This window comes from Protopterus annectens, chromosome 1.part2 (assembly GCF_019279795.1).
Source record: "Protopterus annectens isolate FY-2018-M chromosome 1.part2, PAN1.0, whole genome shotgun sequence".
In the NCBI taxonomy this organism is placed as follows: domain Eukaryota; kingdom Metazoa; phylum Chordata; order Ceratodontiformes; family Protopteridae; genus Protopterus; species Protopterus annectens.
The window spans coordinates 123,733,990-123,758,885 of NC_056727.1; the positions used below are offsets into that span (position 1 = coordinate 123,733,990).

General features: G+C 41.7%; 1 protein-coding gene across 2 annotated transcripts in view; it reads left to right on the plus strand.

Annotated features, from left to right (window-relative positions):
* CLHC1 (clathrin heavy chain linker domain containing 1) overlaps positions 1–24,896 on the plus strand; it is a 1,972,328-nt gene that overhangs the window by 696,603 nt on the left and 1,250,829 nt on the right. For both annotated transcript variants that reach the window (XM_044055182.1, XR_006362617.1), the window contains exon 5: positions 4,415–4,616. In XM_044055182.1, coding sequence (XP_043911117.1) covers positions 4,415–4,616 — 202 coding nt within the window. The remainder of the gene's footprint in view (positions 1–4,414; positions 4,617–24,896) is intronic.

Consider the following 24,896-nt stretch of genomic DNA (forward strand, 5'->3'; position numbering starts at 1 on the left):
ATTCCCAGTTAACCATAACCAGGTTTGCATATGTGTTGGCACAACTTGTGCCCATGGCAACCCCTGACAACTGCTTATAGCATATGCCGTTGAACATAAATATGTTGTGCTGTAGCACCAATTTTAGTAACATACAGAGAAAGTCTATCTTAGTATTAGAGAACTTTCCCTGTCTTATCAACACCGATTTCACCATGCTTATTCCCTGGTCATTGGGTATACTTGTAAATAACGACACTACATCTAGTGTGGCCAGCATCCCCATATCTGCTGTTCCCATTTGCTTCACTGCCCCATAAAGGTCCACTAAAAACTGTTCTGTGTCTTTCAAGACATATGCATATTCATTGAGTGCTGTCTTCAATTCCTTATCCAGGTATGTAGAGATGGGTTCTGTTATTCATCCTGCCCCTGCTACTATAGGTCTAAATTTCAGGTTATATGGGTCTTTGTGTATCTTGGGAAGACCATGGATTTGAGGTATGAGTGGATTTTCAACAGTAAAATAATTAAAATATCTTTACTTAATAGTTCCATGCACATGCATTCATATAAGGTACTGGCAATCTGTTCACTCATTTCAAACACAATTGTTGTTGGTACTTCAACATATACATTTGGATCCAATAACATTTCTTGCATAACCGTATTATAAAAGTCAGCATTCGATATCACCACTGGTCCCCCTTTGTCAGCAGGTCTTATAACTATGCTATCATTAGTCTGCAAGTCACACAATGCTTTGTGCTCACTCTTTGTCAAATTATACTTTCCTTCTTCTAAAAAAGCTATTGTTTCCTGTGGTATAAATGGCATTTTCACAAGCTTTTAAGAAAGTTTCTATATTATGCGGCAATATTGGTACATACAGACTGTTTTTCTTAAACTGAAAATCCCTTGCCTCATTGCCATTTCCAAATTGTTGTTTCAATGTTACATTTCTAGTAAACATACATAGGCATAACAGAAATTCACTAATGTCCATTTTAGTCGAAAGTATAAAATTTAAACCTCTGTTTAATAAAGAAGTCTCAGCTGCAGACAGTTCATATTTGGAAATATTCCATATTAACTCTCCTGCCCATACCCCCACATTTTCTTCAAAGTGTGACTTTGTAACTGACCTGGTGCTCCTTTCCGTTACTGGCCGCTGTAGATGTCCTGTTCCACAGATTTTCTTCTCCCTGCTAGGAACGGTAGGGGTAGAACAGGAAAAACCTGTTGTTGTCCTTCCATATTAATCTTCCTTCTTACAAAAGCTGTAGTTGTGGAGGCAGTTGTTGCCTTATTATTGTTTGCCGAAGACAATGGCACTTCCATCGGTGTAGAATAGATGGAATGTGCCTCATTTGGTGAAAGGACACTCCCTCCTGGCTGTTGATTCATTGTTTCCTCTTCCTCCCCGAGTGCATTGGTCATCTCTTCAGACTAAGGAATTCTGCTGATTGCAATACTAAGAATGTAGTGTATGTAGCTCACTGCACAACATGTTTCCCTTTCTATGTTGGCAAAACTAACCATCACCTTAGGGAACGGATAAGGGATCACCTTTACTGCACTAGAAAAGGGCAACTGTATAGTGCTTTGGCTAAGCATACATTGGATAGGGGGGATGACCATATATTTTTATTTCAGGTTTTACGCATTCAAAATGTCAGCAATAGGATGGGAGACATAGTCAATACTACTGAAAATATGGAAGTAAAATGGAGTTTGCGTTTAGGAGCACACAGAGGTTTGGGTTTGAATGATAATGTTCCATTGAAGCCAGTGCTAAAATCAAGAAGGTTAAAATAAAATAAGTAATAATAATAATACTATCTTAACAAGAGAAGACTACATAAACACATGCAGGGCTAGGGCTTTAGGTCAATATGACAGTATTTCTTGAGCTTTTTCTAGCATAGATATCACTAAAGACAAGTATTTGTTGAGATGTATGTTTAAAGCATATGTATTTATTAGGTGGACAGCATGTGCATTTATTAGGCAGAATCTATTCATTAAGTTGTTGAGTGTGTACTGCTTATATTTTTATATAAATGTACATATATTTCTATGCTTATACCCACACACACAAGCAGTTACTAAATGGGCAACATGAGTATATGTATTTATTCACTGACTCTTTATGTATTTTATTTATATTCATCCACATGTTCTTGTTTTTACATTTTGTGCATGTGGTTTTTAAACAGTGTTTTTCTGACTTCAGCAATTAACTAGGGGCAAAACGTAACCATAGTAATTAATTGATTGCTGAGTGCTGAATTAACTTTGAGTGGTAGGATTGGTTGTTTTAGTAATGAATTAAAGTATTTAAGTGCTGTTGCTGTTTGAATGAACTCTCTGATGAAACAATGGTTACCATTGTGAAAGCGCTCACCATTTTGTATTAAAAAAGAAGATTTTACTTTGTTGTGGTCCAGCTTCTTTATTCCAGCTACCTTCCTACTGGGCACCTGCGTTTCAACATTTTCAACTTCTGGGCTGGTTTGGATTTATTTTATTTATTTTACATTTGTTGACCGGGCTAGTCTAACTGGATATAAGTCCATTTTCAGCAGAGGCCCAGGGAGAAAAGCTCCAAGACAAAGACATTATTGACAAGAAGTATAGGTTACATAACAAAACAGGATATATTTAAAGTGTTGTTTAAAATGGATTAAGTATACTGATGAAGGGTGTTACCCGAAAACTTTATCTTGTCTTGTGTGAATAAATCAAGTATTTGAACATTTTTTCAACTGTTTTGTCTTTATCTGAGTGGAACAGTTTAACAGTGAGAATTTTCTGCAGTTGGTTGGTGTATTCAATATCTCTGGAAATTGCAGGCCAATAAAAGTTCTGCATAATACTTCTCTTGGTATGCTTTATGCCCATATGACCTGCAAAGGGAATGTCACGGTAGGCTCTCGGCACTTCCAACTGCTGTATTCTCTCATCCTCTAGCCCTCCCTCAGGGGTTCACTATCTATACAGTAACCCTTTTCCTAGTATACAGATTCCCCTTTCCCTAGACAATCAGGCACCTCCCTGGCTACCTCCATCAAGCCTTGTAATGTAGGGTTTGACAGCTGAGCCTGTCTCAACTCACTCTTTGTAACCCTTCTCAGCTGCCCTTTCACAGGAAGTCTTCTCTGACAGCAGTGCCCCACTGTCGGCCTGGGTACTACTACTGACCTCTGCCCTTGCAGTCACTCTGTCCAAGAGAACATCAGTACCCACAAGCAGCTGTGGCTCACCTTCACTCTCACTGCTACCAGATAGCTCCCTCCCTGAAGTAGTCACCTCACCAGTCCTGGCTTCAAGTGTGTGGTCTGTCTGGGTCCCCTCCAGGCTACAAGACCCACATGCTTGTCTCCAAGCCTGACTGGATGTAACTGCATGCACAGAAAGTACTGCATTATCAAAATCATTCCCTGTGAGGACATCTGCAGGGATATCCTCAGACACACTTACTTGCTTGCTTTCTTTTCCACCCTCCCAATCAAGGTGAACCCTAGCCAAAGGTAGCTGGAATGGGGTCTGTCCTAAAGCTCTGACTAGAGTAGACTGCCCAAGCAAATAGTGCTCCTCGTTAACTATTACAGGCTTCACAATGGTTAGGTCAGAGACTGGGTCTCTCTTAGCAGTGGCCTTTTTCCCATCTACTAAGATAGAATATATCCTCTTGTGGTAGTTTGGTACCCTTGTTGAGTCCAGACAACTACTGCTGGCATTCTGTCATTTCCACTTAAAGGCTGTCCCACCTTTTGTTCTCCACCTTGCCTCCATGGACGTCTATATGCTAAATGGCCCCATGGGTTACATTTAAAACATTTAACCCTTGATCCTGGCCATGTACCTGAACTAGTGGCTTCCCCTGTTACTGGTGGACTCTGTTGGGGCGGTTTAGGCTGCCCATCATGGGTTCCCTTAGACCCATGTGCAGCACTGAGTATCCCTTTCCTGTGCAGTGATGCCCTGCTTGCTAGGTATAGGTCTCCCTTTTCCCCCAACTCATTGGCTGTATTGCATTCCGTATCTGCCAACCAGATTCTCATGTCCTCAGGCAAAGTGCTAAGGTCTTGTTCCCTTTAGTCTGTATAACCAGTTAGATATACACATGACATGCAATTCTAATACATTTGTAACACAAGCATCTTACACAAATGATTTTGATATTCACCAATGACATATAATTATTTACAAAATTCCAGCTAACTGGGCTGGCAGTATCTCCCTTTATCATAGATCTGTATCACAATACCAGTGTTGTTTCATGTGCAAATTGCTGGAAAAATACTGTGAAAGGAGTCCTTCCTCAGAGATCTACTTTTATGGTGAGTGTTGTATATAATAAAGATATCTCTGCTCTGTAGGTAATAGAACTGAACAATTTGCCAAAGTAAATTCCAGTCTTCTGCCTTAGGTCTGACATCAGAGGAGTCAGTCGATATAAAAGCTCTTACAAAACACCTATATTACCTGGAGAAGAAGTTGCAAAAACTGCAACAAATCAAGGACACCAAATATGTCCCTTTTCAAGTCCAGGATAAGCTGCAACAGACATTGCATCATGCAGTGCTGAAAAGAAAAGAGGCTACTTCAGGGAATTATAAACTGAAGTTGAGGTGAGCCACAAATATGCTTCTTTGATAATTTTTGTCTTTCATGACTTGTAAATTTCTTTTTTATGATTTGCTTAGTTCTTTAATCTAAAAGTAAGGATTACAATTAAGGGAGTCAGCTATACTATACTATATAGTAAGCTATGTTATTCAGAGATGTTCATCACAGAGGCTGCATTATTCCTGTAGTTGTTTCTAAATCCCTTTAGTAGTAGATTATGCAGTTTACCACCCCCAGTGAAAACAAGCTGTGCAGTACACTGGACAGGTAATGGTAGTAGGTAGGAGAATATGTTCTGCATTAAATACTGATCTTTTCTGTACCACATATCCACAGAACAAGAACACTGATGACATAATTGTGATGCCCATTACTCTCCAGTCACACAGTACTTGCAGTGCTAGCAGGCCATATTATATTTATCAGACAGTGACACAGGACTTCCACTTGCCACCAGTTGCTTTCCTCAAGTAGCCCATATTATATTAAGTAGACAATGACACAGGACTTCACTTTTTTCTTTCTTTCTTTCAGCTGACTATCAGTTGCCACCAACTTCTCTCCTCATTCACCAGGTCTACCAGATCTGCCTTAGCTTTTCCCAGGCCCATCCCAGCCTATATCTGGGGCTGATGAGGAGATCAAAGACAATGGTGCTGTATCAAACTGATGCCGGGGAGTGTGCCATAACTTGTGTCCCCTCCCATGGCAACCTTGCCAACTCCACGATTGCTGCTCTTGAGAGGTACATGCACAATTTCCCCACATGCACAGCATCCCAACTAAGTGGCTCAATGTGTATGTAGCACTGAGTTCACTAGGCTTGCACACTTATTATTACAGGAAGACTAGGCTTCCTCCTCCTCCTCATCCCAGGATGAGCCGGAGATGAGATGCTGCAAAGCAGCTGAGAGAATGAAACAACCTGAGGTGCAAAGAAGATTGAGACCAGAGAGGGGATGAAGCCTCAGAGGAGGAAAGGAAGCATCAGCAATGAGATGCCTTGTGTAATTAGCACCAAACTGACCAGCTGCAATGGATGTCATTGATGTCTTGAAAACGAAGAATGTTATTTTTAATGTTTTAAGCTTGTATCAAAGTTTTATTGAAAAACAATAGAGGACATGGGAGAAAACCGGAAGATGGTGTCAGTGATTTCACTGTAGAAATATGCACTTGCTTTAATAAGTCAGTGAATGGATGTCAAAATACAACTTTTGAAATGCTGGGAAGTGTTGTGGTAAGAAAGCACATTGGTCATAATGGCTAAGGTCTCTGCCTTCCCAAGCGCAAGGTGTCCACTTGCCCTGCATGGGTTATCAGTGATAGCTTTGGTGAGCAAAATTTGGCTGTAAAATAACAGAATTGCCAAAAATGAACTAAGGATCGAAAGATTCATGGACAGGATGCAGGTTGGAAGTGGATGACATAATGGTAAGGAGGGGGTTGGACATCCTGTGTATCTAGGAGACAAGCTGGAAGGGCACTAAAGCAAACCCAGTTGGCTAGAGCTTCAGGGTCTACTACTCATAGGAAGGACAGACTAGAAATTGTGTGAAACTTGTGGTGAGGGAGAGTCTTCAGAAGACTGTGAGAGATATCATCAGAATTAGTGACAGACTTATGACAACCAGACACCAGTGTGGAGATAAGGCAATATTCATAATCTCAGTCTGTACTCTACAGCAGGGTTGTGATGTTGAGGAAAAGAGTGCATTCAGGCATCAGTCACAGGACTTACAGGACAACATGAGTTGGTGTTGATAATATCAGATCTGAATGCTGATATCAGAACAGACAGAACAGGATGTTCTTCGTGTTTCACTGTTGCAGTCATTACATTTGGGTAATCTGCTGGCAGGTTGCCCTCAGTCAGCCTGAATTCCAAAGTCTTGGGTCCTGCGTCGGTTGCTGTCTCCTCTTCCATGATGTCAGGTCGTCAGGGGTATAAAACAAGCAGCCGACACCATTTTCTTTAGTCTTTCTTGCCGTGTGGTGCCCGAAGCAGAAGCAGTTCACAAGTGCCGGTCGGCTGACTCCTGAAATTTTTGAGTTCGAATTTCAGAACCAAAGTCTTCACTAAAGATAAGTACCCCATTGGTAATGACTCTGCCATGACTTATTGTATTACTTGTGGGAAGCAAATACCTCATAAGAATTTCCATTTATATTGTATTCCTTGCCTAGGCCCTGATCACAATGTTCTTGGCTGTCGGTTTTGTGCTAGATTTAACCAATGCACTATTAAGCGTCGGCATATTTTTGCCTCAAAATATTTTGGAAACAGATTTAACTACCTTGAAATGTCGTCGGATAGCAATCCGACTACTGGAGTACATAAAAAATGCAAAGAAAAGGACAGAGACAGACCGTCGAGGTCCAAAATCGATGTCAAAGCTTCTCCTAAGCCAGTCGCCGGTTCACCGGTACTCAGTGAGGTGCTTTTGCAGCCCCTGATACCAGCTACTTTCGAGTCACAGGCCCCTACCGAGACCCATGTGGAGTCCGGCACACCTCGAGATACTCAAAGCATGGTACCCACGGATGTCTCTCCCTCGGATGGGTCCGGAGCCACTGAGCAGGCACTGGCTTCTGAGGGTGTAGTCAGGCCTCAACATTTTTATATAAAACCAACGACAGCTGCAAAACCAAAGGCAAAAGCAACTTCTAAAGCTAAAAAAACTACGCATGAGCCACGTGCACAGGCCGCTATGCCTAAAAAACAGATGATCAAAATGGCTGAAGACCTAATTACCTTGATCAGGGGTTCCCAACCCCCTCCTGATTAGAGGCCTAGGCAAGACACTGATTATGAATCTTCAGATCAGGTTTCTATTTCTTCTGATTCCCCTTCTGATCAGGAATTATCTATACCTACCTATGAGGATTCTGATGCAGAGGAATCCATCCCATCTGCATCACCTCCTGAGGATTATTCATTTGGAGAAACCTTGCATACTTTGAGGGAGCATTTTCACTGGGAGAGTCAAGATTTCTCAGAATCAAAAAAGAGGCTCAGGGATTTCCTTCTTCTCCCTCAGCGCAGGCCTTTAGCCAAACCCCCTGTTTTAGACATTGTGGATGATGTGTTTTTGGAGTCAAGCTTGACTCCTTACCTCCGGCTCCCAGCAAGCCTGACAGATATTACAGGGTACCTGACTCACACAACGTTTTATTTAGAAACCCTGCTGCTGACCCTGAAACTATTTCACAGGGTCCAAAGGGAGTTAAGGCCTCAACAGCAAAAAATCCTACCCCCTCTGACAGAGATTCAAGGGCACTGGATAGATGGGGAAAGAAGATTTATATATCTGCAACCTTGGCAATTAGGGCCTTAAACTGCCAGTTTCATATGCTCAAGTATCAACAACATGTTATGGGATTGCTGAAACAGAAAATTATGTTGATTTCAGAATGTGCAGAAAATAAAGAATTGCAGGAATTATTGCATGCTGCTGAACATGTTGGAAAGCATACTTTGCAATGTGGTTTTGATTCCTTAGAGGCCTCCTGCAGGGCCGCAGTTACTGGATCTGTGATTAGGAGGCATGCCTGGCTAAAAGAGCAAAATTTGCCTGATCATGTTATAGCTAAATTACTGGATGCACCTTTACAGCATGATACTCTTTTTGGTATTAAGGCAGAAGAGGTTTTAAAGAAAATGGAAGATGAAGCTAAGTCTATGCAAACTGTAAAAGACTTCTTACAAGTGCAGCCACCAAGATTCAGTAGACACTGGCCTACAAAAAATTGGCCCTTTTCTATGTCCGACAGAGCTCAAAGGGGCAAATCCAGATGCCCTAAAGGTTCTAGATACCAAGCACAAGATTCTTACAGGTCAAAGCAATGGGGTGCTTCTACCTCCAAATCTGGAGGAGATAAAACGCAACCCTACAGAAAACAGTCCCAATGACTTCCTTCTGCCTTCACCAAGCACTTACCTTTTGGCACCACCCTTAGGGGGAAAATTACCACTTTTTGCTCAAAATTGGCAGTTAATACCCAGGACAAGTGGGTGCTAAACATAGTACCACAGGGATACAGATTCCATTTCCATACTCTGCCAATGTCAAACGATTGGCTGGATCTGCCATAAAAATCAATGGGCAGAGGCACAGAAACAGGTTACGTCCCTCATGGATATGGGGGCTATTCAGCCAGTACCAGAACAGGAAAAAGGACAAGGTTTTTACTCAAGACTGTTCTTGGTACCCAGAAAGGACACATTCCTGGACATTCCAAACTTCAAAATGCTGACTTTGCAGCAGCTTCTGCCCATGCTGGGCAAGAATGCTTGGCTGGTGACATTAGACCTAAAAGAGGCATACTTGCATGTCCCAATAAGGGAATCATGCAGAAGATACCTCCATTTCAAGGCTGGCTTAATGCTTTACCAATTGTCTGTACTGCTCTTTGGCTTATCTACTGCGCCCAGGGTCTTTACAAAGTGCCTGGCACCAGTAATTGCTTTTTGCAGACAAAGAGGTATATAAATATATCCTTACTTGGACGACTGTCTCATTCAAGCAGAGAACAAAGACATTCTTCTTCAGCACCTGGCATTTGTGAAAAGGCTTCTAACATGTCTAGGGTACACAATAAACAAAAAGAAATCACAATTGGTACCCTCTCAAAAGATAACATTCCTGCGTGCAAGCTTGAATACAACTGCCCAGATGGCTTTCCTCATGCCAGACAAACAAAGGCAACTGACTACTTACTTCAAACTGATGGCAACAAAAACCCAGTTATCTGCAAGACAAACTTTGCAGGCTTTGGGGTTCATGGCATCCTGCATCCTACTGATTCCATATGCAAGACTGCATATGAGGAAACTTCAATGGTACCTAAAAAGTTTGTGGAGTCAACATTGTCACAGTCTGGAAACAGTGATTCCTCTCATTCCCTGCCTACAACAGGAGTTTCTGTGGTGGGCAAAGGCATGTCACCAAAACATGGGACAGGCCTTCACTCTACCCCCTGCCAGCCAAACCTTAACAACAGGTGCATCAGATTATGCATGGGGGGCCCACCTAGCAGGAAGATGCATTCAGGACATATGGACCCCAAAACAAATGCATCTACATATCAACCAAAAAGAGATGTTAGCTGTTCAAAATGTCCTGACAGCCTTCAAGAACTTACTTCATCCAGGACAACTACTGATAAAGACGGACAACACCACGGTTATGTGTTATGTAAACAAGCAGGGGGGCACAAACTCATACCCCCTTTGCAGACTAGCCATGGCACTGTGGGACACAGCTTTGACTTAACAAGTACATCTTCAAGCTCAATTCCTGCCAGGAAAACAAAATACTCTGTTAGACGATTTAAGCAGAAACCTTATGGACCCTCACGAGTGGAAACTAGATCCACAAGTCTTCAGCATGATAACAAAGAAATGGGGGAGCCCGGACATAGATCTGTTTGCCTCTCCTCAAAATTATCAATTGAAAAGATTCTGCACAAGGACTTATCACAGACAAGCATGGAAAGTGGACGCTCTATCCTTCAGTTGGAAAAAGCTATCAGTTTACGCCTTTCCTCCTCTGCCTGTTTTTCCCAAGGTCCTACTAAAAGTCGGACAAGAGAAACCAAACATGATACTAATTGCCCCAGACTGGCCCCGCCAATACTGGTACCCAATCCTAAGGAACTTGTCTCAATACCCAGCTTGGACCTTACCTCAAAGACCTCAATTACTGTCCCAGCAAAACAATCAGATCCTGCACAATCAGCTCAAAACACTGAACCTGGTAGCATGGCTGATCATGTAGTTATGCAAACAACACCTCTCAGTAAAGCTGTGATGGATGTCATTTTGGAAGCCAGAAGGCCTAGTACTAGAAAATCTTATGCTGATAAATGCTGACAAGCCTTATATGCAAGGCCATGGAGTGTATTATCATGGAACTTATAAACAAAGACATTGGCAACCTTCAAACACTGGACCCCACCCAGTTTGGGTTCGTGAAGGGCCGATCTTGTCTCCTGAACTTAATTGACTTCTTCAAATCAGTCTCCAGAGCCATGGTCAAGGGTAAGGTGGTCCACACAGCCTATCTAGACCTTGCCAAGGCCTTTGACACCATCCCCCACTCTGGAATCATAGATAAACTTACTAAGCTGGGCATTAATCCCTACGTCACCCAATGGGTTGCTAACTGGCTTACTGATAGAACCCATACTGTAAAAGTAGCCGACTCCAAATCCAGCTCCAGACATGTGACAAGTGGAGTACCTCAGGGTTTAGTCCTGGGACCGCTCTTGTTTGCCATCTACTTCTCTGAAGTACAGGCCAACACTAAGGGACTCTGGATAACAAAGTTTGCAGATGACTGCAAACTGGGAGCCATTATTGAATCCCCAAATGATGTGGATACTCTACAAAAGGGCCTTACAGAAACAGATGCTTGGTGCCAGAGCCATGGGCTCAAGCGCAATGCCAAGAAATGTATAGTTATCCCCTTTGGGAAAAAACATGTATCCGTGAATTACCATATAGGTGGCAGTACACTAAACACTGAAAGTTTGATAAGAGACTTAGGGACACAGTTGGACAGTGGTCTCACTTTCGATAATCACATCACCACAACAGTCAGGAAATCCTTCTATGTGGCACACCTCATCACTAAGGGCTTTTCATCCAGAAAAAAGGAGGTCATTGTCCCACTGTACTCATCCCTCATTAGACCCATTATAGAATACAATGTCCCGTTTGGTATGTACCTCTCAAGACATCTGCAACAACTGGAAAGGCCACAGAAATACCTCACTAAAAGAATCACAGGCCTAAAGCAGATGCCCTACGCTGACCGCCTTAAAAAACTCCAGCTATACTCTGTCGCATATCGTCCACTCAGAGGCGATCTTTGCTTAACATACAAGGCCATGTCAAACCCAGAGCTGTTGGACATGCTACACTTAAAGAAATCCCAATCCCTCAGAGCCACACACTCCAGGGATCTAAACCTTGTCATCACAATAAACAAAACATGCTGGAGGGATAGGTTCCTGACCCAGAGACTCCCCAGACTCTGGAATAGATTGCCCATACATGTCAAGCAGAGTGCCTCTTTGGTCCTCTTCAAAAGGAACCTTGACGATTGGATGGGAGAAAGGAAATTCACCCTGGGGATCACGTCAGTCGCCCTGCTAGACAGGGGTCCAGGGAAGTAAATAGTGTGGGAAGAAATAGCCAGGGAATTGTTACGGCTAGGCTTGTATAGGCCCTAGGGCTGATAGCCTAGTACCAACCTATGAAGAGATTCTGTGCTTGGAATCAAGCACAAGGAACTGATAGAGCAGAACCAAATATTCCTCAGATATTACAATACTTGACTGAGATGCTTGACAAAGGCCTATCTTTCTCATCAATAAAAATCCATGCCTCTGCCATTTCAGCTCATTACAATACAGAGCCACCAGTCTTTTCTCATCCTTTACTAAAACAGTATCTTGGAGGAGCCAAAAATGTAAGGCCTCCCAGAAGATCACCAATACCTGCATGGGACCTCAATTATGTGTTGGAAAAGCTCACCCTGCCTCCATTTGAACCAGCTGCTTCTGCAGATATAAAGTTCTTATCATGGAAAACAGCTCTGCTCCTAGCAATTACTTCAGCAAGAAGAGTCTCAGAGCTACAGGCCCTCATGGCTGTGGAGCCTTTTATCATATTTTACCCAGACAGGGTGTCTCTGAGGACCAATCCTTCTTTTATGCCTAAGGTGGTTTCCAGTGTGGCTCTTAACCAAACTATTCATCTGCCAACTTTTTATCCAAATCCGCAGAACAAGGGGGAGAGAATTCTGCATTCCTTGGATGTACACAGACAACTAAGATTCTACTTGAGCAGGACTAAAGCTCTAAGAAAAACTGAGCAATTACTAGTGACATATGCTGCAGGATCAGAGGAAAGGCTATTTCAAAGTGGATAAGCCACTGCATTCGTTTCTGCTACTTACACCATGGCAAACCTGTGCCCAAGGGCATTAGGTCTCATTCCACCAGAGCTGCAGCTACATCAGCAGCCTTTCTCAGAGGAGTACCAACCAAAGACATTCCAGAGGCTGCTACTTGGCGTTCTGTTCACACCTTTACAAAGCATTATCATTTGCTTCTCTACTCTAAGTCCAGGGCAAGCTTTGCCACAGCAGTTCTGCAGGGCCTTATAGCTGCCCCTAATGCTGTTTAACTCCAGCCTCCCATCCATAGCTTTGGGATTCTACCCAAATGTAATGACTGCAACAGTGAAACATGAAGAACATAGTACAGTTGTGTACACTTACCATAAATGTAGATGTTTGAGTGTATTCACTGTTGCAGTCCAGGTTATCTGCCCGCCATCCCCCTTTCATTCTGGAGTTTATCTTTCCTTCACTATCTTCTACAACCTATGTGGTGTATTTGCTTGTAGATAAAGGTAAAGTTTGTAATGATGCATGTATATGTAGTTTATATATATATATATATATATATATATATATATATATATATATTATATATATATATATTATATATATATATATTTTTTTATATATATATATATTTTGCTACCTTTTTGGGGGCACCTGACATCTGGGGCAAGAAAAACTAAAGAAAATGGCGTCGGCTGCTTGTTTTATACCCCTGACGACCTGACGTCATGGAAGAGGAGACAGCAACTGACGCAGGACCCAAGACTTTGGAATTCAGGCCGACTGAGGGCAACCTGCCAGCAGATTACCCGAATGTAATGACTGCAACAGTGAATACACTTGAACATCTACATTTATGGTAAGTGTACACAACTGTACTATATGAAGACATCCTAGGCCCAAATGGGTTGAACAACAGGAATAAAGGAAAGACCATTCTACACCTCTGTCCTGTTGTCAACACATGGTTCATCAAGACAGATCATTACACGATTATATACAAGAGTGGTCAACATGCATCTCAGGTAGAATTCCTCCTAGTAATGAAAGAGCACTGGGCTAGACTCAGATTGCAAAGTCATCCCCAGTGAAATGGTTATCCCACAGCATAAACCACTGGTGACCTCAGTCAGTTGCAAGCAATGGTCAGAGAAGACTCGAAAGTCAAAAGAGATTAGGCTGAAGATTGGTAAGTTAACTGGAGTTAAAGCACAAGAGTTCAAGGAAATACTGAGGGCTCTTAGCACCTCAAATAAAAGAGGAAATTAAATGTTAGTGTCTCAAAATAACACATCTAATGACTTTAGAACAGATATGAGGCTGAACCAGGTGTGGAAGAAAGGTACATAACGAAAGCAGGTTTTAGAATATAAAAGTCCAGGAAGTTATCAAAAGAAAGAAGGAAAGAGTGCTGGATAAAAAGATGGACCTGGCTAAGAATGAATACTACTTGGCTAAAAGAGAATAAGAAAGCAGTTACAATAGCAAAGAATAAAGCATCAATGAAACTTTACCAGCTTTTGAAATGTGACTCAGTGGATAGCACAAATGATATCAAGTTGCAAGGCAAAGACAGAAAGATAAAGAAGATAGTTATCAGACACCATTTATAAGGGAATCCAGCAATAATCTGCATAGCCTATAATGAAAGAAGAAGAACCCACTCTATAAGAAATATCAAAAACTGTACTAATGAAAATGAAGCCAGGTAAAGCAGGCTCAAATTAAGTCATGGCAGAGGGATCAAGATGTTCATAGGTTTATGGATAGTTGCTATGTTTGCAGTCCAGGGAACCATTAGGATTCTAGCCCAGATTCCCAGTTGACTTCAAGCACTGTCTGGTTAAGTGACTTGCACAAGGTCACACAGTAGGCAAATGAGACCTAATATAATCATACTCTTTACCACAGGAACTACAGTTCACAGACAACTTCCAGACTATGAATGATTTAGGGAAGAAATGTTTCCTGAGGCTACTCATTGTATGGAGATGTCACACTGCATGAAAGTACTGGAGAGGGTAACTGATAAATGAATACACAGATTAGTAGAAAGTAAGATGGGAGATGAGCAGTATGGATTTAGATCAGGCTTCAGCATAATTGACCGATGTTTGTAGTGAGACAGATAGTAGAGAAGAAGCTGGAGATGAGGAAAGAATCTCACTGGGCCTTCGTAGACTTGGATAAAGTATATGGTAAGGTCCCGAAGTCCTGTGATGCTTAAAAGTCCTGGAAACATTGGTAAAATTAATGCAGGCTTTGTACTAGGACCCAATGACACAAATGTGAACAGTGGTCTCATAGAGAGGTTGTCCCTTTGAGTGGGTGTGCATCAGGGTTCAGCTTCCTTGGAGCAGGTGTGCATCAGGGTTCAGCTTTGAGCTCACTGCTGTTCAGGCTGGTGATGTACTACATTAGCAAACATGTGAAAGGGGACATACCAGCAAAGCTGCTTTATGCACACAAAGTGGCAGTACAAGTAAGGGGTTGGGGAGTTGGCATAATGGTTAAGGTGTTTACCTCACAAGCAGAAGGTATAAGGTCTGATTCTCATCGTTAAATGAGAAATTAGCTAGGCATCTAGCCTAGTACATACCTATGAACGTATGAAGCAGACTTTGAACAGGAACTTCAGCAAATGATAAGAGACTGGAATGTAAAACTGAAGGCATATGGAATGAAACTGAGTACAGACAAGACAGTTTCATGGCAGCAAATGGGAAAAATCAGAAGAATCTGAAAATTGAGACAGAAAGGAAAACAGTGGAATAGGTTAACAGCTTTAATAATCTGGGAAGGTTGGTTGAGGAAAAGGGAAGTCTTAATGATGAGGTCAAAGCTAGAATCAGAGGTGCTGCAGACAGCTGTTACAGAGTGTCTGGGATATTTTGTGACAAAGTGCCAAAGAGGCTGAAAAGTAAAGTGTACTAATTAGTGGTGCAGCCAGTGCTTCTGTATGACAGAGAAATCAGGACATTGAAGGCTGAGCAGTTGAGGAAAACTAGAGTTTATGGAAACTAAATACCTGAGGCAGGTGATAGGATACACCCTGTGGGACAGATGAAGAAATGATGGCAACAGAGCAGAAAACAAAGTAGCTCCAACAGCAGTTAAGGACAAGGAGAACAGATGTCAGTGGTTTGCACACATGCAGGAAGGAAGAAGATGCTTTGCTGAAGATGATTTTGGAGAGACAGAAAGAAGGCAAGAGAAAAGGAGGGCAACCAGCAAAGAGATGGATGGACTGCATGAGAGAAGATATGATGACTGTCAAAAATGGCAGGAGAATGGCACTGAACTGAGAGAGGTAGCAAAAGTTGATGCTACACCCAGACCCCATGTAGAAAAATGAGAATAGGAGGTTGATGATGATGATGATGTTATTGTGATAAGAGAGCAAGCAGTCAGTGCTTTGCTGTAGGACATGACTCAAAGCCCTGTCACTATACTCAGTATCCTACAGACTGCTAAGAGCTTTGCCTGGCATACAAGGCATCCTCCATTCCAACACTTATGGATTTACTGCATATCAGCAAGTCAGATGACATCAGAAACACTTGTTATAGGGATCTAAACCTTTTCTGCAACATCAACACAATGGTTTGGAGGGACAGGTGTATCATGCAGAGGATACCACTGTCCTGGAACAGACTCCCCATCCACATAAAACAAAGTTCATCCCTGTCCAAATTCAAGTGCAACTCGGATTTGTGGATGGGAAATGGAAAATTTACCCCAGGACTGTCCCTATACTACTAATGGACAGAGGAAGCTCCTAAATACTTTATCCCATAAATGGGTCCCCTTAAATTATCTATAATCCTAATTATTTTCATTACGGTTAATATATAATTATTGACTATGGAATGGTAAGGCCAATTTCTAACCAAATTCAATAGGCTAATTTGAGCACAAAAAGGGAAACATGGCTATTCTTAAAATGACTCGCAAGGGCAGCTAGCCTAGCATTTACCTATGAACATATGAGCATGAGAATCTGGTAAACAGACGAAGAGTGTGATACTGCTGAGGAAATTTGCAAACGAGGAATCTCTGTCTAGCTATGAGAGTACAACTGCACAAGAAGGAGTACAGAGCACTACACATGCATACAAGGGAACCCATGGAGGCAGTTTAAACCATCACAGCAGGTTCCACATGCAAAGATGGAAGCCACTCATTTGAGTACTCACCAATGTCTTTGGGTTAGATGTTTCCAGTGTAACCAGGTGGGACATGAATGGCTCAGATGTCAACAGTGACAGGGAAGAGAAGGGCCACATGGAAGAGAAAACAGAGGTAGCACTAAAATGTTGCTGGGCTTTTTTGAAACTGTAATTCCTCCAGATTATCACAAGGGCCTGTACCCTATCTTGGTGAAGGTAAAGAAACCGTTGTCAACAAAGATACTGCATCAGACATGAATTTTGTTAAGCCTGTAGTTGTTAAAGAGGAACATTATTTGCCCCAGCAGCAGTAAGAGCATGGGAGGGATACCTTTTCAGGATCTATTGACCAGAGTTTACTTGGAGGGTCAGGAAAACAAGTAGGTTGCATTGCCTGATGATATCATATCAGATGTTTTGATGGTAACCATTTGAAATATTGAGACACGCTAGAGCGAGTCCCAAAATAAGGAGACTGAATGGCCAAGAGAACTGAGGTATACTAAGTTTGAGATGCCATATCTCATAATATTCCTTTTTCTTGGAGATATGGCAGTCTAGGAGTTGGTATATATAAGTTCCGGGGGTGTGGGAGCTTGCTCCTCACATAGGGGTGAAGGGAGAACCTTATCCCTCCTGCAAAAAAAAAAAAGTTTAAGGAAGAATGATTTTCAAGAGTCACTCTTCTCCTGTTTTTTTTGGTCTATTTTTTTTGAGCTTGTACTCAGTACTTTGAGTGTCGACATTTCAGTAGGGAGCCATTCTAATAGGTAATGACTAGTGACACAGCACCTTTTGTACATGTAGTTGTAAGCAGCCAGTCATAGAGACAATCTTGCAAGGAAGTTGACAGCGGAAGACCAATCCAGTGCTAACACCTACACAAGAAGCTGCTGATATGACTGCTTTAGGGGAATAATTCAGCAAGTCTGAATTTGAGGCACAACTGTCAAAAGGAACTGGATTACTAGTGGAAGGGGAGAAATGTTTGGTAGCAATAAACCTGAATCTGAGACGACTTCTTCTTTTGGCTGTTCCCGTTAGGGGTTACCACAGCAGATCATCTGTTTCCATTTCTTCCTGTCCTCTGCATCTTGCTCTGTCATGCCAACCACCTGCATGTCCTCTCTCACCACATCCATAAACCTTATCTTAGGCCTTCCTCTTTTCCTCTTACCTGGCAGCTGCATCCTTAGCATCCTTTTCCTAATATATCCAGCATCCCTCCTGAGCAGATGTCCAAACCAACGCAATCATCCCTCTCTGGCTTTGTCTCCAAACCATCCAACCTTAGTTGACCCTCTAATGTACTGATTCCTAATCCTGTCAATCCTCATCACACCCAATGCAAATCTTAGCATCTTTAACTTTGCTACCTTCAGCTCTGACTCCTGCCTTTTTGTCAATGCCACTGTCTCCAACCCATATAACATAGCTGGTCTCACTTCCCTCTTGTAGGCCTTCCCTTTCACTCTTACTGGTACCAGTCTGTCACAAATCACTCCTGACACTCTTCTCCACCCTGCTTGTACTCTCTTCTTCACCTCTCTTCCACATTCACCATTACTCTGAACTGTTGATCCCAAGTATTTAAATTCATCCACCTTCGCCAACTCTACTCCTTGCATCCTCACCATTCCTTATCATTTACACACATATATTCTGCCTTTTTCCTGCTGACCTTCATTCCTCTCCTCTCTAGAGCATATCTCCACCTCTCCAGGGTGTCCTCAACCTGTTCCTTACTCTCACTACAGATCACAATGTCATCGGCAAACATCATAGTCCACGGGGACTCTTGTCTGATTTCGTTGGTCAGCCCTGTCCATCACCATTGCAAATAGGAAAGGGCTCAGAGCTGATCCTTGATGTAATCCCATCTCCACCTTAAATGCATCCATCACTCCTACTGCAGACCTCACCACTGTCACACTATTCTCATACATATCCTGTACAACTCTCACATACTTCTCTGCCATTCCCAACTTCCTCATCCAATACCACAACTCCTCTCTAGCCACCCTGTCCTATGCTTTCTCTAAGTCCACAAAGACACAATGCAACTCCTTCTGACCTTCTTTATACTTCTCCATTAACAACCTCAGAGCAAACATTACATCTGTAGTGCTCTTTCCTGGCATGAAACCATACTGTTGCTCACTAACCATCACCTCCCTTCTTAACCTAGCTTCCACTACTCTTTCCCATAACTTCATGCTGTGACTGATCAGTTTTATCCCTCTGTAGTTACTACAGCTCTGCACATCACCCTTTTTCTTAAAAATCGGTACCAAAACACTTCTCCAATCCTCAGGCATCCTCTCACTTTCAAAGATTTCATTAAACAATCTGGTTAAAAACTCCACTGCCATCTCTCCTAAACACCTCCATGCTTCCACAGGCATGTCATCTGGACTGACAGCCATTCCATTCTTCATCCTCTTCATAGTTGTCCTTACTTCCTCCTTGCTAATCCTTTGCACTTCCTGATTCACTATCCCCACATCATCCAGTCTTCTCTCTGTCTCATTCTCTTCATTCATCAGCCCCTCAAATTACTCTTTCCATCTGCTCAACACACTCTCCTCATTTGTGAGTATGTTTCCCTTATTATCCTTTATCACCCTTACCTGCTGCACATCTTTCCCAGCTTAGTCCCTCTGTCTAGCCAATCAGTACAGGTCCTTTTCTCCCTCCTTTGTGTCCGACCTTTCATACAACTCTCCATACGCCTTATCCTTAGCCTTCGCCACCTCTTTCTTTGCCATACACCTCATCTCCTTATACACAACTGAAAAATACTAGCCTCCCATTGGAAAGGGAATTGGGAAGAATCACAAAGAGAGAGCTGAGACAGGCACAGTTCTTGAACCCAAACATACAGAACTTGATGGATGTAGTCACGGGCAGGGAGATTCAATATAGTTCGACAAGAGGATACTGTGCAGTGAATGGACTCCTGAAGGAGAACTAAAAAGAGAAGTAATATAGTAGCATGCTGTCCAAAAAGCCTTCCATTAGTCACTTCAGCCATATCATAAGATATTCCTTTTTCAGGCCATTTAGGCATAGAGTATACATAGAGGATGTATGTACAAATTTTTTATTGGCCAGTCATTGCAAAACATGTGAGGGAGTCCTGCTAGATATGTGGGTATTTGGATGTGAGTCAGATCTGATTTTGGCCACTTAGATGCTTTGGATCAGGTGCTCAAGGCTTCTCCCTGTATCCACAATTCCCTGTTTTGATCTAACTCCTTAGATCATGTTTGCCACCACAAGCATAGGATGGATCTTCTGGTGCTCGGTAGTGGGATAAGTTTGTTTCTATAATATATTTTTCTAAATATCTTTATATATCTTTAACTTTCTATAAAGATTATTCTTTTTCTTTATCCTCTGCTCCTCCCCTAAACTCTTTTCTTGTTCTTCTCCTTAGGTGCTTGACTTTTCTATTTTGCCTTAAAAAAATAACATCTCTACAGTGCTTCATAGTTAGCATTAGTACTGTCATTAGGCATTATAGGATTTGGTAGCTGATAGTTATTTTTTTAATATCTACTTGTCTTCTATCTTGTTTTTCTCATTTTTTTCTAGGATGCTTTACAAACCTTCTGGTTTTAAAAAATGTGTAGCCTATGACCACAAGTTATCAACCTCTGATGCATAAGATAAATGTATGTATTGTCTTGGTCCCTCACATTTGGACATCTTCTGCTCCATTTGTGAAGCCTTCAGCCTATGGGCCATTTTTGAAAGATGAAACAAGTTAATCTTGAAAGGGCTTCTCACAGTCCATGAAGGAGAGAGCACTCCTTCAGTTTCTTCAAAACCTTCCTTTTATTCTTGAAATCAGCCCTCCCAAATGGTTGCCTGACAGCTGCATTCTGGAGGTAGTTAGGGGGTACGTGTCAGTGCATCTAACAACCTTGAGCAAATGGGTGCAGAGGATAATAACCAGAGGCTACTTCAATCCTTTCCGCCTTCCCTTTAGCCCCCAAAAGACTTTCTGCTCTTCCATCCTTTCAAAGGGAAATGGCCACTTCAGAAATATGGAAGCTTCTAAACAATCGAGTCATCCAAGAGGTCCCACCAAACCAAAGAGGATCCGAAATTTACTCATGGCTCCTTTTAGTACCAAAGAAAAACCGGGACCTAAGGCCAATTCTGGATTTAAGTTACTTGAACAGATTTGTAAGAGAAAAGAAATTCTGGATGTTCATGATACAGTCTATTCGCCCTCTTCTGAGAGAGAATGAGTGGATGTGCTTGATAGATTTCAGGATGCATACTACCACACAAAATGGAGAGACACTCTAGGAAGTATCTTCACTTCCAGCTGGGAGCCAGTCATTTTCAATTCAGAGCTCTGCCTTGTGGTCTCACCACAGTCCCCGGTTGTTGACCCAATGTATGGCAGTAGTATCAGCTCATCTCTGACTGCAGGGGTTTAGACTGTTCCCTTATTTGGACAACTGGCTCATCACTACCCCTACAAGGAATCTACTCATCCAAGCCAGGGATTCCTTGCATTACAGTAACGCTAACAAAGTTCAAACTACATCCATTTCAGTCTTTAGAATTCATAGGAGCTCAGCTGGACACAAGGCTTCAGACTGCAAAACTTCCCCAAGCAAGGATCATATAAATTCACCACCAAGCTGTAACCATCTTGTCCTGTCAGAAGCCACCAGCAAGAAAGAGGCTGTGTCTTTTAGGCTCCATGGTAGCTTTGCTCACCATGGTTCCTTTGGCCAGCTGCTACATGCAAGTTCTGCAGTGGACTTTTGCAGTTCTGTGGTTAATAAGACCTACGTCTTTCCAAGTATCTTTAATAAAGATGTGCTAAACTCATATCCAATGGTCATTGGTGTCACCACGTTTCATAAGAATGTCTTTTCAACATTCTCCTTCCCCAAGCTACAGTGACCATGAATGCTTCCCACTTGGGGTGGGGGCCAATCTTCATATCAGTGTCTTGGAGATGAGAACGGTCTTCCAAGTGTTGCAGGCCTTTCAGGACTCTCTCCCCTTAGATGTGATATCTATCCAGGCAGACAACACAGTAGTAGTCTGGTTTATCAACAAACAGGGAGGAACCAGAGCCTATCCATTATGTTGAGAGGCCACGAGAGTATGGCAGTGGGCAATATCTTCTCACTGCTTTCTAATAGCAATGCATATCCTGGGGAAGTCCAGCATGTTAGTGGACAGATTGAGCAGATCTATTCTTCTTCCTCATCAGTGGTCTCTCACTCTAGTAGTCACACAGCAGATATTCAGCCATTGGAGGTGACCTTGCTGCAATCTCTTTGCGTCTGTCCATAAAACCAAGTGCAGCAAGTTCTTCGCTCTAATTTCCCCAGGAGGGGGAGTCACTAACAGATGCTGTGACCCACAGTTGGCTCCCAGGACTCCTTTATGACTTCCCTCCCTTTCCTTTGATTCCAAAATTTTTACAGAAAGTACTGGCGAGGAAGATTACAGTCATCCTCATAGCCCCTTACTGGCCTCAACAAGTTTCCCTTCCTCTGGACTCATGTAGTACACCCTGGCTGGATGCTGGGCTCAGTTCCAGATCTACTCTGTCACCTGTTGAGGTCACCAAACCTGGACATTCTATCCCTACATGGTTTCTCTAATTCCAGTGGTGGCTAGACAGTCCAGGGTTTCATCCTTGGTTGCTCATATTGTGACATCTTCCCAGAAACCTTTATACATAAAATTTAAAAGAGCAAATGAATAAGCTTCTCCATCTGGGCAGTCAAGAACAATCTTGATTCTTTCTTGGCTCCTCTTCCAGCAATCTTTTTTTTCTAAATAAGACACATCTTTATTAAATTATCAAGTATGACATAAGACGTGTTACATTTATATAAATGAAAATAAACCATAGCAACACAATCTAAGTTGCAAGCATTATACATCCCAAAGTGTGCCAAAACAACTGTAGCTGCAAACGTCATAAATCACTTTTAACATATCCAGTCATTGTTAGGCAACCATTACATAGCTTATTCAAATCCTGTCTTCTCTTAAACCTCGTTCCTCCTCTGCATTTATTGATACCACATTTCCCATTTTTCCTATGTAATTAGTTCCTACCCTTTTCTAAAGATCCCAGTTCCAGTTATTTTATCTCTGTTACTATCTTTACTACTTCAAGTAAAATTGGTTTAGTCTTTGATTTCTGTTTTCTAGTAATTGCTTTCTTGGCAGCCATCATAATTAGACTCAGCAAAGCGTTAGTATGTCTAGGCAATTCTGATTCTGTATCATAGCTCAAAAAAAAATTTCCCTAGTTACTCCAATTTACTCACCCAGCATCTCTGACAGAGCAGTCTGCAGGGAATCTTTAAATTCTGCCAACTCATTACACTCCCAGAAAATATGTTCCCAGTTACCTCTTTCTTCTCCATCACACCTCCAACATTTGCTGTCTACCTGAGAAAAAATTCTCTGAAGTCTGCTTGGGGTATAAAAATACCTATATAAACACTTCCAGGCAAAGATCCTAAATCTTCTATATTTTATTGCAGATTTGGGAGGCATACATATATTCCCCATTGTTTCTTTGTGAATTGCTTATCTAATCTCTCTTCCCAATTATTCCTAACCTCCTCTTATTGATTTTTATAGTTATCATGCAATACTTTATATGGTCTACTAATTATTTCTTTCTTAATGGCAACTTCTGTTGTAGATTCTACTAAAAACTCTGCCAGTGCTGATCTTTCATTTAGGACCCCTCCCTATTTCTTTCTCTTTGCCTATATTCTGATATCACTCTTTGATATGGAAGGCAATCTCTAGCCTGCAATCCAAATAACTTATTGGCTTCTTCCCATTCTCTTACCTTTCCCTCTCCAGTTATTTGCTCCCAATACCTTGGTTACTTTGCGAGCTTTCTCCAATATATCCCTCCCTTGCTTATTGTCAGTATCCCTAATTTCAATCATACCTATCAGCAGAATCTCCTTTCTACATTCCTGTGTTGGTTTAGTTCATAGAAGATCTTCTGCTACTTTATAAATATAATCTGTATGATTATTGTTGTTCTCCCTGTAGGTCTGCATCCAAAATCCCAGTCTATCTCTGTTACTTGAGCTTCCCCTGTTTCATCATAATCTCTTTCCACTTAGAATTACAGCTTTCTGCTTGTGCTATGTTTAGGAGTCTTAACTATGTTGCTCTGAAATATCCCTTCAACATGGGTAATCCCAATCTTCCCTGTTCTGTTGGAAGAATAAGCTTATCCCACTTGACTCTTGCCATCTTCCCCTCACAGTTAAAATCTTTCAGCTCTTTATTAATTGCTATCCACAACTTCTACTCTGATTAGTAAAAATATGCCTGACCTGTGTATAAGACTAAAGGCACTAAAAACATTTTAACTGCTTGTATCTTGCTATCAATATCCGTATAACACAGCTCCCATTTTCTCAGTTTTTGTATTATCTTTTGTTTAGTCTCTTCCCACATGTCCTTAGCTGCCACACCTGTATCATTTTTAATTCATACTTCTAAGTACTTCATTTTATCCTGTCCCCATAAATATGGATATTGCTGAACCAATTCTTATGTGGGTAAATAATTTACCACTATTGCTTTTGTTTTAGCTTCATTAATTTTGTATCCCAGAAATGTATGAAACTGTCTCAGTATGTTCCACAGCACTGTAAAAGGGCCAGCTTCTCTTGACTACCATACCGATGACAAACATTTGAATTTAATCCTTCAGAAAATTCATGCTAATGCAAAACCGTATATTCTATCAACTTTCTAAGTTTGTAAGAGCAATATTTAAAATCTGTCCCTATTTGTCCCCCCCATCAATTTTAGACTTTGTCCAGATTTTTTGCTGTAAGAGGTTGAGAGGTATGCTGTCAAAGGCTTTCTCTGCATCAAGACCCATCAGCAACAGTGGTAATTTCTTGCATTCTGCTTTCCTCTGAATCATCACTGTTTTGTTTATGTTGTCAAATGTGTACCTCCCCTTCACAAAACTACATTGATCCATATCTGTCAATTTTGGCATCACTTTTGCCATTTTTTTAGCCATTATAGACATAAACACTTTATAATCATGATTTAATATTGAAATAGGCCTGTATGAAGCTGGATGGATCTTTACCCTCTTTAGGTATTACAGCTACTACCTCTTTCTTCCAGGATGTTGGTACTCCTCCTTCTC